Source organism: Bombina bombina, chromosome 5, assembly GCF_027579735.1.
Source record: "Bombina bombina isolate aBomBom1 chromosome 5, aBomBom1.pri, whole genome shotgun sequence".
Taxonomy (NCBI): Eukaryota; Metazoa; Chordata; class Amphibia; order Anura; family Bombinatoridae; genus Bombina; species Bombina bombina.
The window spans coordinates 133,823,815-133,840,647 of record NC_069503.1 but is presented as its reverse complement, the minus strand read 5'-3'; the positions used below and the strand labels follow the sequence as shown (position 1 = coordinate 133,840,647).

Sequence of the window (16,833 nt, the reverse complement as noted above, 5' to 3'; positions counted from 1 at the left end):
CACGGCCCGCCCTGGCTTTTAGTCAGGTTTAAAATTGTTATTTTTCTGTACACTAGTCACCACGGCACCTTATAGTTTCTCCTTTTTCTCCTAACCGTCGGTCGAATGACTGGGGGGCGGAGCCAGAGGGGGGGCTATATGGACAGCTCTTGCTGTGTGCTCTCTTTGCTATTTCCTGTAGGGAATGAGAATATCCCACAAGTAAGGATGAAGCCGTGGACCGGACACACCGTAGGAGAAAGAAATTTATCAGGTAAACATAAATTCTGTTATTTAGTCTTTTTTGTGTTTTTAAGCATATTTACATATGCTGCTGTGTAGGACCCCCCCTTAGCCCCCAACCTGACTAATCCCCCACCAAACAGCTCTCTAACCCTCCCCCTCTGCCTTAATGGGCGCCATCTTGGGTACTGGCAGCTGTCTGCCAGTACCCGGTTTAGAATAAAATTGTTGCTTTTTTTTATTTTTTTTCCCCTTTTCTGTAGTGTAGCTCCCCACCCACCAAAGACCAACCCCCCACCCCCTCCTAGATACCTTCGATTTATTTGTTTTAAAACTTAAAATACCCCTATCTCCCACTTTTATAACAAAATATTTTCTGTAGTGTAGCGGTTCCCACCCGCTCCTGCCCCATGCACGCACGCATCCGTGCGCGCCCCCATTGGCCCCGCCTCCGATCCCGCCCCCTCTACATTACCCGATCCATCGATGGCCGCCCACCCGCCTCCCAAGTCGGCTCCCATCCTCCAACGATACCGGCCATCGATGTCCGGTGTAGAGAGGGCCACAGAGTGGCTCTCTCTGCATCGGATGGCCAAGGGGTGTTATTGCAGGATGCCTCGATATCGAGGCATCACTGCAATAACCGGAAAGCGGCTGGAAGCGAGCAGGATCGCTTCCAGACGCTTTGAACCCCTAATGTTGTACAGGGTACGTCGCTGGTCTTTTTAGACCAGGTTGTGTGCGACGTACCCTGTACGACATGCGTCGTTAAGGGGTTAATGGCGTGTCTCTCGCTACTCAGCTCCTCCCTTCTAGTCCCGGCTTGCAGTGTTGGAGACTTTCAGTGGAGGTGAGTGGTAGAATTGTCCCTCTCAGTGATTTCCTGGCTGCGCAGCTCTATTATACACTGAGTATAATAGAGATCGACTTGCTCCGATTCTGCTCCTGCTCTGCTGTTAGCTAATCTGTGAGCTGGAGGTGATACGTTTTAAAAATACATAAATATTTGTATGAGTTTGCTTACCTAATTTTTTTATTCAGCTGAACTTTGCTGCTGTTTTACTTTGAAATTTTCCAGTGTTTTCTGTATTGGTAACAGAAAACGCTGGAAAACCTCAAAGTGAAAGATCGTACCACCTCCAGCTCACAGGTTAGCTAACGGCAGCGCAGGAGCAGAATATAAAATCAGCATTCTAATTAAGCAGGGGATCGAGATCAGTCCATCTTTGGATCTGACTGGAGTAATGAAGTACCTCTGTGGCTAGCACTTTACACACAGAAGTCGATAGATAAAAAGTAATTCCCAAAGGAAAAACTGTGAGAGATGCGCTATTTAGACCCCAAATAATAAATAGTTAATAATAAAACCTAAGATTAGAAAAGGCACTTATTGGTAATATAACCGAGATGTCTTGAACAACTATTGTAGAGAGGTGTATAAATAGTGAAACACAAGAGTAAGTGAAAATGTGTGTAATAAAAGATAATAAAGGTCGAATGTGAAAATTGTCTTGTAAAATGTGCCAAGTGATTGTGTTAAAATTTACATACAAATGTGTAATTGAGAAATGATAAATATGAGTTATATTCGCAATGAAGAAATACAAGAATGTATAAATGACATAAAATTCTAAAAAGTCTGTGACAGTGTCCAAACAAATAGTGTCCAAACAAAAATGTCCAAAGTTAAGGACAAATATATGTTGATGATACTTGAGTACTCGGCAAGCTCCGCTTGTGTCCACGGTGTGATGGGTCAGGTTTCTAGAATGAAACATAAACAAGGGGCGTCAACATAGTGTGAATCGTACAAAGCAGGTAGGATAAAACAGTGTGCAAAATACTACTCACAAAAGAAGTGGCACCTCAAGCGAATAAGGTGCTAGCAGGCAAGCTGACGTTCAAAACCAGCAGTCAGTACGCTGGGGGTCTCAACCGTGAGACCCGTGGAATCCGGATGGAATGGTGAGCAGTAGCAGTGATAGTCCTTCCGAAGCCAACAACCAGGTGTGTGCTCAGGAGGCAGGAGTGTTCTCCCCAAAGTCTGCTCTCTGTAAGAATCCGTATCGGGAAACTGTGTCAGCGCACAGATACTTTCTAAATGTCCTGAACGGAAAAACAGATAAAAGGTGCCACAGAAAAAAACGGGTCGTGGTTTAAAAGGCGGGTTGTCTTTATTTCATCAGGCACAGGACCGTTTCATCAGGCATAATAAGGTATGGTATTGTGTCCTATTTAAACCTAATAATGATAGAGGTCATCTATATAACATTTAAAATCTAGTATCTAGTAAGGTAAAATGTATTTGATAAAAAATCCATTTGTGGAAATCCTAATAAATCAGATTATATAAATACATATAAAAAAAAAACATAAAAAAATTCATAAAAATTATATACGGTAAAACAGCTACAAAAAAACATTGAGAGTATCTAAATTGTGTTAGTTGCTTTGAAGCCCACTGAAAATGGATAATTATCCAGAAATATTGTATCCATCAGAGATCAATTTATGATTATTTAAAATACAATGTATTAAAACAAAATACCCTTAGGAGGCATGAAATAAATATAGCCTCTAGTTCCTGAAAATGTAATGGCCCTATCTCTGAATCTTTTGAAAAACCTGGCTAGACTCGAACTTGAAACCGTGTGTGTGCAGGCCAATCGTCTAACTAAAGAAGCTGTCTAACATGACAGACAAATGGTCTATCAGACTACAATGAATGAAAAATGTGGTATGCAAATAGTGTGGTTGCCAATTAGTTAGAGACTATGTGTTCAATGAATAACTGAAATGTCATACTAGAAATGTCGTGAAAGAATGTATCTGGGAAAAGAGGCTACAAGATAACCATAAACTCTGGAATCTAAATTTAATTGGTAACGCTGATAACCACTAAAAAAAGTATATTATTTGCCGGAAATGTTGTATCCACCATAAATATTGATTTCATTATTTTAGTTTGGTTGTTACAAGACAATATGTTAATGCGGAATACGCTAAAAACACATAAAATAAATATAAACTCTATCCATAGTAACCACTAAATAAATTACGTCGAACCTGACTGGACTCAAATTAGGAACCTTGAGTATGCAGGGCAATCGTCAAGTGGAAGGAGCTATCTAAGCTGACAGATATAAGTACTTTAGTTTGATGATTGCCCTGCACACACACGGTTTCAAGTTCGAGTCTAGCCAGGTTTTTCACGAGATTCAGAGATAGGGCCATTACATTTTAGTTATGTTGTCAGGAACTAGAGGCTATATTTATTTCATGCCTCCTAAGGGTATTTTGTTTTAATACATTGTATTTTAAATAATCATAAATTGATATCTCTGATGGATACAATATTTCTGGATAATTATCCATTTTCAGTGGGCTTCAAAGCAACTAACACAATTTAGATACTCTTGATGGTTTTTTGTAGCTGTTTTACCGTATATAATTTTTATGACTTTTTTATGTTTTTTATATGTATTTATATATTCTGATTTATTATGATTTCCACAAATGGATTTTTTATCAAGTGCATTTTACCTTACTATATACTAGATTTTAAATGTTATATAGAGATGACCTCTATCATTATTTCCGTGTCATTTTTAGGTTTAAATAGGACACAATACCATACCTTATTATGCCTGATGAAACGATCCTGTGCTGACCGAGAAACGCGTTGCAAATAGAAATAAAGACAACCTGCCTTTTAAACCACGACCCGTTTTTTTCTGTGGCACCTTTTATCTGTTTTTCCGTTCAGGACATTTACCAAGTATCTGTGCGCTGAAACAGTTAGTTTCCCGATACGGATTCTTACCGAGAGCAGACTTTGGGGAGAACACTCCTGCCTCCTGAGCACACATCTGGTTGTTGGCTTCGGAAGGACTATCACTACTACTGCTCACCATTCCATCCGGATTCCACGGGTCTCACGGTTGAGACCCCCAGCGTACTGACTGCTGGTTTTGAACGTCAGCTTGCCTGCTAGCACCTTTATTCGCTTAAGGTGCCACTTCTTTTGGGATTAGTATTTTGCACACTGTTTTATCCTACCTGCTTTGTACGATTCACACTATGTTGGCGCCCCTTGTTTGTTTCATTCTAGACACAGAAGTCGGCCTCTATCCATACGGCACGGCCCTTCCCCTGAGTGCCAGGTTAAACAGAAAAACTGGAGTGGGTTACTGCAAACCAATGGCAGGAACTTAGATCCACAAAGCAGGGCTCTGACATACAACAATCTCGCTCCTTAACTGACAATATTGACCGGGTGCTCTGACATGTCAGTATTGGACCACAGTCTTAGAACACACTATATACCATAATATGACTCATTATCTCCTTGAGGGTTTCTAATGTTGTTTTATCTACGGGGATTGCCACTAATAGTACTGTAGACCAGTTTATTCTTTATAGCATGATGTCCCTATTCATGCTGCGTGTTGTAGATCCTAAATGATCTGTTTGGGGCTTGCTCCACTAACAGTTTATCATATTTACACCTTGGTTCATATGTTGTACATTATTACCTAATAAATATGCTTCTTGCTCATTTGAAAATATTAAGCGGAGAGTACAGTGTCACACCACAAGTATTATATAAGGTATTACTTTACACCCTCATTTATAACACATAACAAGCCCACAATTATTATTTAACATTCTATGACCAAATCTTATATCCCTATAATAATTAAATATGGGACATAATATTGTAAAAAATTTAGATAGGAGTTGAGCAGCCTATATAGTAAAAGCATAATGGTTGTACATAAAGCACTGCTACCTTCACCCTCTTAGTATATACTGCAAAACTATACACAGGGGAGGAATAAAAACGAGGTCATATTCTGCTCCTATATAATTTGTATGGATCTGTTCACCTGAGATACAACAAATTGCTCTGTTTTAGGAGCTAAAAATGATAGCTATTCCCTCCATCCTGACCTGTTATGAGGTAAATCTCCTATTAGGTGGATACTGTTCCTGTTCACTATATATCATTCTCCCTCTATGCCCTATTTTATCTGACATTTGTCTTCCCTTAGAGGCGATTGCGCTACCTTTTTATAGATAGTCTTTCCCATACCACATAATGTCTTTTGGTTACAATTATTTTGCGATTTAGGACAAGTAGATTGTCACGAGGGACAAGTAGATTGGGCTCCCGCTTTAGTCCCTTGGACAAGTTAGTTTTTTAAAACATGTCCCCACCCCTGCACTAATATCTATGCAAATCCAGATCTTAGCATGATCCACTTTCACAAGATGAAAGGAGCTGAATGCTGCAAGCTGCCCCCCACCTTCTGCATTCAGCAGCTAACGAACCTGCCGAATGCGCATCCCTATTTATTATTTTATATACCCATATAGGATATCACAATAAAGCCCTGTTTGTATAATATGTATGCGTGCACTTAAAGGGACAGGTAACCCCAACATTTTCTTTTCATGGTTTGGATAGAACAACTTTCCAATTTACTTCTATTATCAAATTTGCTTCTATCTCTTGTTATACTACTGGCAGCTAGCTGAACATCTGGTTAGCCAATCACAAGAGACATTGTGTGCAGGCACCAATTTGCAGCGGCTCCCACTAGTGTAGGATATGTGCGTATTCTTTTTCAACAAGAGATACCAAGAGAACAAAGTACATTTGAAAATAGAAGTGAATTTAAGAGTGTCTTAAAAGTATATGCTCTATCTGAATCATGCAAGTTTAGTTTTGACTTTCTTATCCTTTTAAGTTATTATGGTGAAACCAATACTAAGCAAAAATAACAAAATTGCCTTTGTCATTTAAAGGGACAGTCTACAATAGAATTGTTATTGTATTAAAAGATAGATAATCCCTTCATTACCCATTCCCCAGTTTTGCATAACTAACACAGTTATATTAATATACTTTTTACCTCTGTGATTACCTTGTATATAGGAACCTTCTTCCAGCCCCCTGATCACATGACTGTGACTGTTTATTATCTATTGTCTTGCATTTAGCATTGTTTTGTGCTAGATCTTAAATAACCCCTGTGCCTGAACACAGTGTTATCTATATGGCCCACATGTACTTTCTGTCTCTGTGTTGAAAAGAGATTTAAAAATCACGTGATAAGAGGAAGCCTTCAAGGGCTTAGAAATTAGCATATGAGTATGCCTAGGTTTAGTTTCAACTAAGAATACCAAGAGAAAAAAGCAAATTTGATGGTAAAAGTAAATTGGAAAGTTGTTTAATATTACAAGTCGTATCTGAATAATGAAAGTTTAATTTTGACTAGACTGTCCCTTTAAGAGCTAAAAACTGGGATCCACAATTTTCAGAGCTAAATCACATGAAAATGAGGCAAAATAAATAATGAAAGTATGTTGCAAAATTGTTTTACTACTTTTAAGGTCTTAACTAAACATTTTATATGAAAATCTAAAGGTTTTCTACTGTCACTTTATTGAATAAAAAGACGATATTTGTTCAAAATCATCCTACTGATCTTATTATATCTACTTTTGCAGTTTGTCCTGAAAAATTATAGTGAGAATCCAGAAAACTACAATGATGAGCTTAAGAAGCTGGAGCAACTGAGACAGGTAATTCACCTCCTAAGTGATAAGCTTTTGATAAGTTTTACTAGGTTTTATGCCAGTGGAGAGAGAAGCTGACATTTAGGCCAGTAGCGGAGATGGAAGCTGACGTTTAGGCCAGTAGCGGGGAGATGGAAGCTGACGTTTAGGCCAGTAGCGGGGAGATGGAAGCTGACGTTTAGGCCAGTAGCGGGGAGATGGAAGCTGACGTTTAGGCCAGTAGCGGGGAGATGGAAGCTGACGTTTAGGCCAGTAGCGGGGAGATGGAAGCTGACGTTTAGGCCAGTAGCGGGAAGCTGACGTTTAGGCCAGTAGCGGGAAGCTGACGTTTAGGCCAGTAGCGGGAAGCTGACGTTTAGGCCAGTAGCGGGAAGCTGACGTTTAGGCCAGTAGCGGGAAGCTGACGTTTAGGCCAGTAGCGGGAAGCTGACGTTTAGGCCAGTAGCGGGGAGCTGACGTTTAGGCCAGTAGCGGGGAGCTGACGTTTAGGCCAGTAGCGGGGAGCTGACGTTTAGGCCAGTAGCGGGGAGCTGACGTTTAGGCCAGTAGCGGGGAGCTGACGTTTAGGCCAGTAGCGGGGAGCTGACGTTTAGGCCAGTAGCGGGGAGCTGACGTTTAGGCCAGTAGCGGGGAGCTGACGTTTAGGCCAGTAGCGGGGAGCTGACGTTTAGGCCAGTAGCGGGGAGCTGACGTTTAGGCCAGTAGCGGGGAGCTGACGTTTAGGCCAGTAGCGGGGAGCTGACGTTTAGGCCAGTAGCGGGGAGCTGACGTTTAGGCCAGTAGCGGGGAGCTGACGTTTAGGCCAGTAGCGGGGAGCTGACGTTTAGGCCAGTAGCGGGGAGCTGACGTTTAGGCCAGTAGCGGGGAGCTGACGTTTAGGCCAGTAGCGGGGAGCTGACGTTTAGGCCAGTAGCGGGGAGCTGACGTTTAGGCCAGTAGCGGGGAGCTGGAAGCTGACGTTTAGGCCAGTAGCGGGGAGCTGGAAGCTGACGTTTAGGCCAGTAGCGGGGAGCTGGAAGCTGACGTTTAGGCCAGTAGCGGGGAGATGGAAGCTGACGTTTAGGCCAGTAGCGGGGAGATGGAAGCTGACGTTTAGGCCAGTAGCGGGGAGATGGAAGCTGACGTTTAGGCCAGTAGCGGGGAGATGGAAGCTGACGTTTAGGCCAGTAGCGGGGAGATGGAAGCTGACGTTTAGGCCAGTAGCGGGGAGATGGAAGCTGACGTTTAGGCCAGTAGCGGGGAGATGGAAGCTGACGTTTAGGCCAGTAGCGGGGGAGATGGAAGCTGACGTTTAGGCCAGTAGCGGGGAGATGGAAGCTGACGTTTAGGCCAGTAGCGGGGAGATGGAAGCTGACGTTTAGGCCAGTAGCGGGGAGATGGAAGCTGACGTTTAGGCCAGTAGCGGGGAGATGGAAGCTGACGTTTAGGCCAGTAGCGGGGAGATGGAAGCTGACGTTTAGGCCAGTAGCGGGGAGATGGAAGCTGACGTTTAGGCCAGTAGCGGGGAGATGGAAGCTGACGTTTAGGCCAGTAGCGGGGAGATGGAAGCTGACGTTTAGGCCAGTAGCGGGGAGATGGAAGCTGACGTTTAGGCCAGTAGCGGGGAGATGGAAGCTGACGTTTAGGCCAGTAGCGGGGAGATGGAAGCTGACGTTTAGGCCAGTAGCGGGGAGATGGAAGCTGACGTTTAGGCCAGTAGCGGGGAGATGGAAGCTGACGTTTAGGCCAGTAGCGGGGAGATGGAAGCTGACGTTTAGGCCAGTAGCGGGGAGATGGAAGCTGACGTTTAGGCCAGTAGCGGGGAGATGGAAGCTGACGTTTAGGCCAGTAGCGGGGAGATGGAAGCTGACGTTTAGGCCAGTAGCGGGGAGATGGAAGCTGACGTTTAGGCCAGTAGCGGGGAGATGGAAGCTGACGTTTAGGCCAGTAGCGGGGAGATGGAAGCTGACGTTTAGGCCAGTAGCGGGGAGATGGAAGCTGACGTTTAGGCCAGTAGCGGGGAGATGGAAGCTGACGTTTAGGCCAGTAGCGGGGAGATGGAAGCTGACGTTTAGGCCAGTAGCGGGGAGATGGAAGCTGACGTTTAGGCCAGTAGCGGGGAGATGGAAGCTGACGTTTAGGCCAGTAGCGGGGAGATGGAAGCTGACGTTTAGGCCAGTAGCGGGGAGATGGAAGCTGACGTTTAGGCCAGTAGCGGGGAGATGGAAGCTGACGTTTAGGCCAGTAGCGGGGAGATGGAAGCTGACGTTTAGGCCAGTAGCGGGGAGATGGAAGCTGACGTTTAGGCCAGTAGCGGGGAGATGGAAGCTGACGTTTAGGCCAGTAGCGGGGAGATGGAAGCTGACGTTTAGGCCAGTAGCGGGGAGATGGAAGCTGACGTTTAGGCCAGTAGCGGGGAGATGGAAGCTGACGTTTAGGCCAGTAGCGGGGAGATGGAAGCTGACGTTTAGGCCAGTAGCGGGGAGATGGAAGCTGACGTTTAGGCCAGTAGCGGGGAGATGGAAGCTGACGTTTAGGCCAGTAGCGGGGAGATGGAAGCTGACGTTTAGGCCAGTAGCGGGGAGATGGAAGCTGACGTTTAGGCCAGTAGCGGGGAGATGGAAGCTGACGTTTAGGCCAGTAGCGGGGAGATGGAAGCTGACGTTTAGGCCAGTAGCGGGGAGATGGAAGCTGACGTTTAGGCCAGTAGCGGGGAGATGGAAGCTGACGTTTAGGCCAGTAGCGGGGAGATGGAAGCTGACGTTTAGGCCAGTAGCGGGGAGATGGAAGCTGACGTTTAGGCCAGTAGCGGGGAGATGGAAGCTGACGTTTAGGCCAGTAGCGGGGAGATGGAAGCTGACGTTTAGGCCAGTAGCGGGGAGATGGAAGCTGACGTTTAGGCCAGTAGCGGGGAGATGGAAGCTGACGTTTAGGCCAGTAGCGGGGAGATGGAAGCTGACGTTTAGGCCAGTAGCGGGGAGATGGAAGCTGACGTTTAGGCCAGTAGCGGGGAGATGGAAGCTGACGTTTAGGCCAGTAGCGGGGAGATGGAAGCTGACGTTTAGGCCAGTAGCGGGGAGATGGAAGCTGACGTTTAGGCCAGTAGCGGGGAGATGGAAGCTGACGTTTAGGCCAGTAGCGGGGAGATGGAAGCTGACGTTTAGGCCAGTAGCGGGGAGATGGAAGCTGACGTTTAGGCCAGTAGCGGGGAGATGGAAGCTGACGTTTAGGCCAGTAGCGGGGAGATGGAAGCTGACGTTTAGGCCAGTAGCGGGGAGATGGAAGCTGACGTTTAGGCCAGTAGCGGGGAGATGGAAGCTGACGTTTAGGCCAGTAGCGGGGAGATGGAAGCTGACGTTTAGGCCAGTAGCGGGGAGATGGAAGCTGACGTTTAGGCCAGTAGCGGGGAGATGGAAGCTGACGTTTAGGCCAGTAGCGGGGAGATGGAAGCTGACGTTTAGGCCAGTAGCGGGGAGATGGAAGCTGACGTTTAGGCCAGTAGCGGGGAGATGGAAGCTGACGTTTAGGCCAGTAGCGGGGAGATGGAAGCTGACGTTTAGGCCAGTAGCGGGGAGATGGAAGCCGACGTTTAGGCCAGTAGCGGGGAGATGGAAGCCGACGTTTAGGCCAGTAGCGGGGAGATGGAAGCCGACGTTTAGGCCAGTAGCGGGGAGATGGAAGCCGACGTCTAGGCCAGTAGCGGGGAGATGGAAGCCGACGTCTAGGCCAGTAGCGGGGAGATGGAAGCCGACGTCTAGGCCAGTAGCGGGGAGATGGAAGCCGACGTCTAGGCCAGTAGCGGGGAGATGGAAGCCGACGTCTAGGCCAGTAGCGGGGAGATGGAAGCCGACGTCTAGGCCAGTAGCGGGGAGATGGAAGCCGACGTCTAGGCCAGTAGCGGGGAGATGGAAGCCGACGTCTAGGCCAGTAGCGGGGAGATGGAAGCCGACGTCTAGGCCAGTAGCGGGGAGATGGAAGCCGACGTCTAGGCCAGTAGCGGGGAGATGGAAGCCGACGTCTAGGCCAGTAGCGGGGAGATGGAAGCTGTGAGAACCTGCAGTCGTAATGAGGCGAACAGCTTGATAAATTGTGCCCATAGTAGAAGTACCACTCAGGAGCCACAGAACTATGCTGGTCTAGAGCGGAAACTGCCACTGATCCAATCAGCAGCTCTATTTACACAGCTGGGCCATGCGATTAGCGCTGGGACTAGCAGTGCTCTGTGTGTCCTGAGCTGTATTGCTACTATGTGTTTAAACCCCTTGCAGGGGTTAAACATAGCATTGTCACTAGTTTTAAAATGACATCATATAATTTTATCACTGTAATGATCCTTTAAATTTAAACAGTTTTTACTTAATATGTTTTCATTCAGAATATTGATATGATGAAAATCTTTGGTGATGTAACTTTCTGACAAGCTGTAGGGTACATAGAATATTTTCTAGTGCTCACAGACCGAAATAAACAAACTTGTGCACAGATCGCAGTCTTTTTTTTTTTTTTTTTTTTTTCCAATCAGTAGTTTATAAGTGAATGATACCAAACAGAACACTAGTGTTAAATAGAAAAGTGTAGTCATTTTTGCTATCACTCAATATAAACCGAAATAGGGCCTTATTTATAAAAAAAAAAAATATATATATATATATATATATATAATTACAGTTGTACTCAAAAGTTTACATACCCTGGCAGAATTTATGATTTCTTGGCCATTTTTCAGAGAATATGAATGATAGCACAAACTTTTCTTTTACTCATGGTTAGTGTTTGGCTGAAGCCATTTATTATCAATCAACTGTGTTTTACTCTTTTTAAATCATTAATGACAACAGAAACTACCCAAATGACCCTGATTAAAAGTTTACATACCCTGGTGATTTTGGCCTGATAACATGCACACAAGTTAACACAAAGGGGTTTGAATGGCTATTAAAGGTATCCATCCTCACCTGTGATCTGTTTGCTTGTAGTTAGTGTGTGTGTATAAAAGGTCAATGAGTTTTTGGACTCCTGACAGACCCTTGCATCTTTCATCCAGTCATGAGGAAAGCAAAAGAATTGTCAAAGGATCTGTGGGAAAAGGTAGTAGAACTGTATAAAACAGGAAAGGAATATAAAAAGATATCCAAGGACTTGAGAATTCCAATAAGCAGTGTTCAAACTCTAATCAAGAAATGGAAAATGAGGGGTTTTGTTGAAACCAAACCACGGTCAGGTAGACCAACTAAAATTTCAGCCACAACTTCCAGGAAAATTGATCGGGATGCAATTAAAAACCTACAAATAACTTCAGGTGAAATACAGGACTCTCAGAAAACATGTGGTGTGGCTGTTTTCAAGATGCATCAGAATTGATGGAAAGATGAATGCAGTATGTTATAAAAAATACTGGAGGAAAATTTGCATTCATCAGCCCGGAAGCTGCGCTTGGGACGTACTTGGACATTCCAACATGACAATGATCCTAAACACAAGGCAAAGTCGACCTGTCATTGGCTACAGCAGAATAAAGTGAAGGTTCTGGAGTGGCCATCTCAGTCTCCTGACCTCAATATCATTGAGCCACTCGGGAGATCTCAAACGTGCAGTTCATGCAAGACAGCCTAAGAATTTACAGGAACTGGAGGCTTTTTGCCCGGAAGAATGGGCAGCTTTACCATCTGAGAAGAAAAAGAGCCTCATCCACAAATATCACAAAAGACTTCAAGCTGTCATTGATGTTAAAGGGGACAATACACGGTATTAAGAACTGGGGTATGTAAACTTTTGATCAGGGTCATTTGGGTAGTTTCTGTTGTCATTATGATTTTAAAAAGAGTAAACACAGTTGATTGATAATAAATGGCTTCAGCCAAACACTAACCATGAGTGAAAGAAAAGTTTTTGTGTTCTTCATATTCTCTGAATAAAATGGCCAAGAAATAATAAATTCTGCCAGGGTATGTAAACTTATGCGCACAACTGTATGTATATGTGATCTAGGCTTATTTCTCCAACATTGGTGTGTCCGGCTTCATCCTTACTTGTGGGATATTCTCTTCCCCTACAGGAAATGGCAAAGAGAGCACCCAGCAAGAGCTGTCCATATAGCTCCCCCTCTGGCTCCGCCCCCAGTCATTCTCTTTGCCGCTCTGAACAAGTAGCATCTCCACGGGGATGGTAAAGAGTATGTGGTGTTAGTTGTAGTTTTTTATTCTTCTATAAAGAGTTTGTTATTTTAAAATAGTGCCGGTTTGTACTATTTACTCTAAAACAGAAAAGGATGAAGAGTTCTGTTTAAAGAGGAGTATGATTTTAGCAGCAGTAACTAAAATCAATTGCTGTTCCCACGCAGGACTGTTGAGCCCAGAGAACTTCAGTTGGGGGGAACAGTTTGCAGACTTTTCTGCTCAAGGTATGATCAGTCATATTTCTAACAAGACATGTTAATGGTAGAAGACTGTCAGTTTTCCCTTAAGGGGTAAGTAAGCCATTTTCTTAGACTCATAACAGATTAAGGCTTACAAATGGGCTATACACTGGTTGACACTATTGTGGGCTAAATCGATTGTTTTATTTCATATTTTAATGGCATTTAGAGTGTTTTGTGCACTTAAAAGCACTTTGGGAACGTTTTTTATCGCCTGGCATTGAGTTAGATGGCTATTTCAGTCAGGAAGGCCCCTTCACTCTGGTATGCAGAGGAAGGAGGCCCCGTTTTCGCGCCTCAATTGCGCAGTTTACTTCCATGGCAGTGCATGCAGCTTCATGTGAGGGGTCCTGTGGCATACTAAAACGGACTCTGGAAGGTTTATTTCATTGCTGAATAACTCTCAGGGAAGGTAAAAAGCCGCAGCAAGGCTGTGGCTGTGATTGTAGTGTACTAAAATTGTCTAATCGAACAAATAGCTCCGGTTTGCTCATTTTAAGGGTTAAAGTCTTGAAACTTGGTGTGCAATACTTTCAGGGCATTAGGACTCTGGGGTAAAAATTTTGTAAAAATCGGACATTGCCTTTATTGTTTTTCAATATATCAGAAATAAAGTGTGCCTGTTTATTATTTAAAGGGACAGTAACGCTTTTCTTTAAAAACACTTTTATTGCATTATTAGCCTGCCAAATTCTGTCTAACATGTCTATACCTTCAGATGGCTTATGTTCTGTGTGTATGAAAGCCAAGGTGGTTCCCCCAATTAATGTTTGTGCAAATTGTGTCATAGCGTCCAAACAAAGTATGGAGAGTACTGCCACATTGAATAAGATTGCCGAAGATGATTCTTCTAATGAAGGTAGTGGGGATAGTTCCTCATCCTCTCCTTCTGTGTCAACACCAGTTTTGCCCGCGCAGGCGATACCTAGTACATCTAGCGCGCCAATGCTTGTTACTATGCAACAGTTAAGAGCAGTAATGGATAATTCTATAGCAAATCTGTTATCCAAACTGCCATCCTACCCTAGAAAGCGCGACAGCTCAGTTTTAAATACAAAAGATGAGCAGGTTGGCGCTGATGACAATTTATCAGTTATACCCTCACATCAATCTGAATTGGCAGTGAGGGGAGGGCCTGTCTGAGGGGGAAATTTCTGATTCAGGAAAAGTTTCTCAGCAGGCAGACACTGATGTCGTAAAATTTAAATTTAAGTTAGAACATCTCCGCGCCCTGCTTAAGGATGTCCTAACTACTCTTGATGACTGTGATTCTTTGGTAATTCCAGAGAAATTGTGCAAGATGGACAAATTCTTAGAGGTCCCAGTGCACGCTGATGCCTTTCCCGATAGCCAAGCGGGTGGCGGATATAGTGACTAAGGAGTGGGAAAAGCCAGGTATACCTTTTTGTTCCACCTCCTATATTCAAGAAAATGTTCCCCATTGTTGACCCCAGAAGGGACGCATGGCAAACGGTTCCTAAGGTTGAGGGGGCAGTGTCAACGTTAGCTAAGCGCACAACTATTCCTATTGAGGATAGTTGCGCTTTTAAAGATCCTATGGATAAAAAATTGGAAGGATTGCTAAAAAAGATATTTGTTCAGCAAGGCTTCCTGCTTCAACCAATCTCGTGCATTATTCCTGTCACCTCGGCAGCGTATTTTTGGTTCGAGGAACTAGAAAATTCGCTCCAAAAAGAGACTCCATATGATAAAGTCATGGACAGAATTCACGCACTAAAGTTGGCTAATTCCTTTATTTTGGATGCCGCTTTCCAATTGGCTAAGTTAGCGGCGAAAAATTCAGGGTTTGCAATAGTGGCACGCAGAGCGCTTTGGCTAAAATCCTGGTCGGCGGATGTGTCGTCCAAGAATAAATTGCTTAATATTCCTTTCAAGGGTAAGACCCTTTTCGGGCCGGAATTGAAAGAGATTATTTCAGACATTACTGGTGGAAAGGGACATGCCCTCCCACAGGATAGAACTTTCAAGGCTAAGAACAAATCTAATTTTCGTTCCTTCGCAATTTCAGGAACGGACCGAATCCTAACTCTGCGGCCTCCAGACAAGAAGGCAACTCTTCCCAGCCTATGCCAGCATGGAAACCATTGCAAGGCTGGAACAAGGGTAAACAGGCCAAGAAGCCTGCTGCTTCTACCAAGACAGCATGAAGGGGTAGCCCCCGATCCGGGACCGGATCTAGTAGGGGGCACTAGAAATAGTCTCTCAGGGGTATCTTCTAGAGTTCAAGGAACTTCCTCCAAGGGGAAGGTTCCACATGTCTCGCTTATCTTCAGACCAGATAAAGAGACAGGCATTCTTACACTGCGTAGGAGACCTATTAAAAATGGGAGTGATAAATCCAGTTCCAACAGCGGAACAAGGTCTGGGTTTTTACTCAAACCTGTTTGTAGTTCCCAAAAAAGAGGGAACTTTCAGGCCAATTCTGGATCTAAAAATTCTAAACAAATTCCTCAGAGTTCCATCATTCAAAATGGAAACCATTCGGACAATTTTACCAACAATCCAGGAGGGTCAATATATGACTACCGTGGACTTAAAGGATGCGTACCTGCATATTCCTATCCACAAAGATCATCATCAGTTCCTGAGGTTCGCCTTCATGGACAAAACATTACCAGTTCGTGGCTCTTCCGTTCGGTTTAGCCACTGCTCCCAGAATCTTCACAAAGGTGCTAGGGTCCCTTCTAGCGGTTCTACGACCGAGGGGCATTGCTGTAGCACCTTACCTAGACGACATTCTAATCCAAGCGTCGTCTCTTTCCAAAGCAAAGGCTCATACAGACATTGTTCTAACCTTTCTCAGATCTCATGGGTGGAAGGTGAACGTAGAAAAGAGTTCCCTGTCTCCGTCAACAAGAGTTCCCTTTTTGGGAACAATAATAGATTCTTTAGAAATGAAGATCTTCCTGACAGAGGTCAGAAAGTCAAAGCTTCTAAACTCTTGTCAAGTTCTTCACTCTATTCTTCAGCCTTCCATAGCTCAGTGCATGGAAGTAGTAGGATTGATGGTTGCAGCAATGGACATAGTTCCTTTTGCTCGAATTCATCTAAGACCATTACAACTGTGCATGCTCAATCAGTGGAATGGGGACTATGCAGACTTGTCTCCCCAGATTCAAGTAGACCAGGTAACCAGGGATTCTCTCCGCTGGTGGTTGTCTCACGATCACCTGTCTCAGGGAATGAGTTTCCGCAGACCAGAATGGGTCATTGTCACGACCGACACCAGTCTCTTAGGCTGGGGTGCGGTCTGGGACTCTCTGAAAGCTCAAGGTCTATGGTCTTGAGAAGAGTCTCTTCTCCCTATAAACATTTTAGAACTGAGAGCGATATTCAATGCGCTCCTGGCGTGGCCTCACCTAGCAAAAGCCAAATTCATAAGGTTCCAGTCGGACAACATGACGACTGTAGCGTATATCAATCATCAGGGGGGAACAAAGAGTTCCTTAGCGATGAGAGAGGTATCCAAGATCATCAAATGGGCGGAGGATCACTCCTGCCACCTATCTGCAATTCACATCCCAGGAGTGGACAACTGGGAGGCGGATTATTTGAGTCGTCAGACTTTTCATCCGGGGGAGTGGGAACTCCACCCGGAGGTTTTTGCCCAG

General features: G+C 44.5%; 1 protein-coding gene across 1 annotated transcript in view; it reads left to right on the top strand.

The window, feature by feature from the left end:
• Positions 1 to 16,833, top strand: part of PTPN23 (protein tyrosine phosphatase non-receptor type 23) — a 338,041-nt gene that overhangs the window by 20,093 nt on the left and 301,115 nt on the right. The window contains exon 2 of the mRNA XM_053713701.1: positions 6,739 to 6,813. Within this exon, the coding sequence (XP_053569676.1) occupies positions 6,739 to 6,813 (75 nt within the window). The remainder of the gene's footprint in view (positions 1 to 6,738; positions 6,814 to 16,833) is intronic.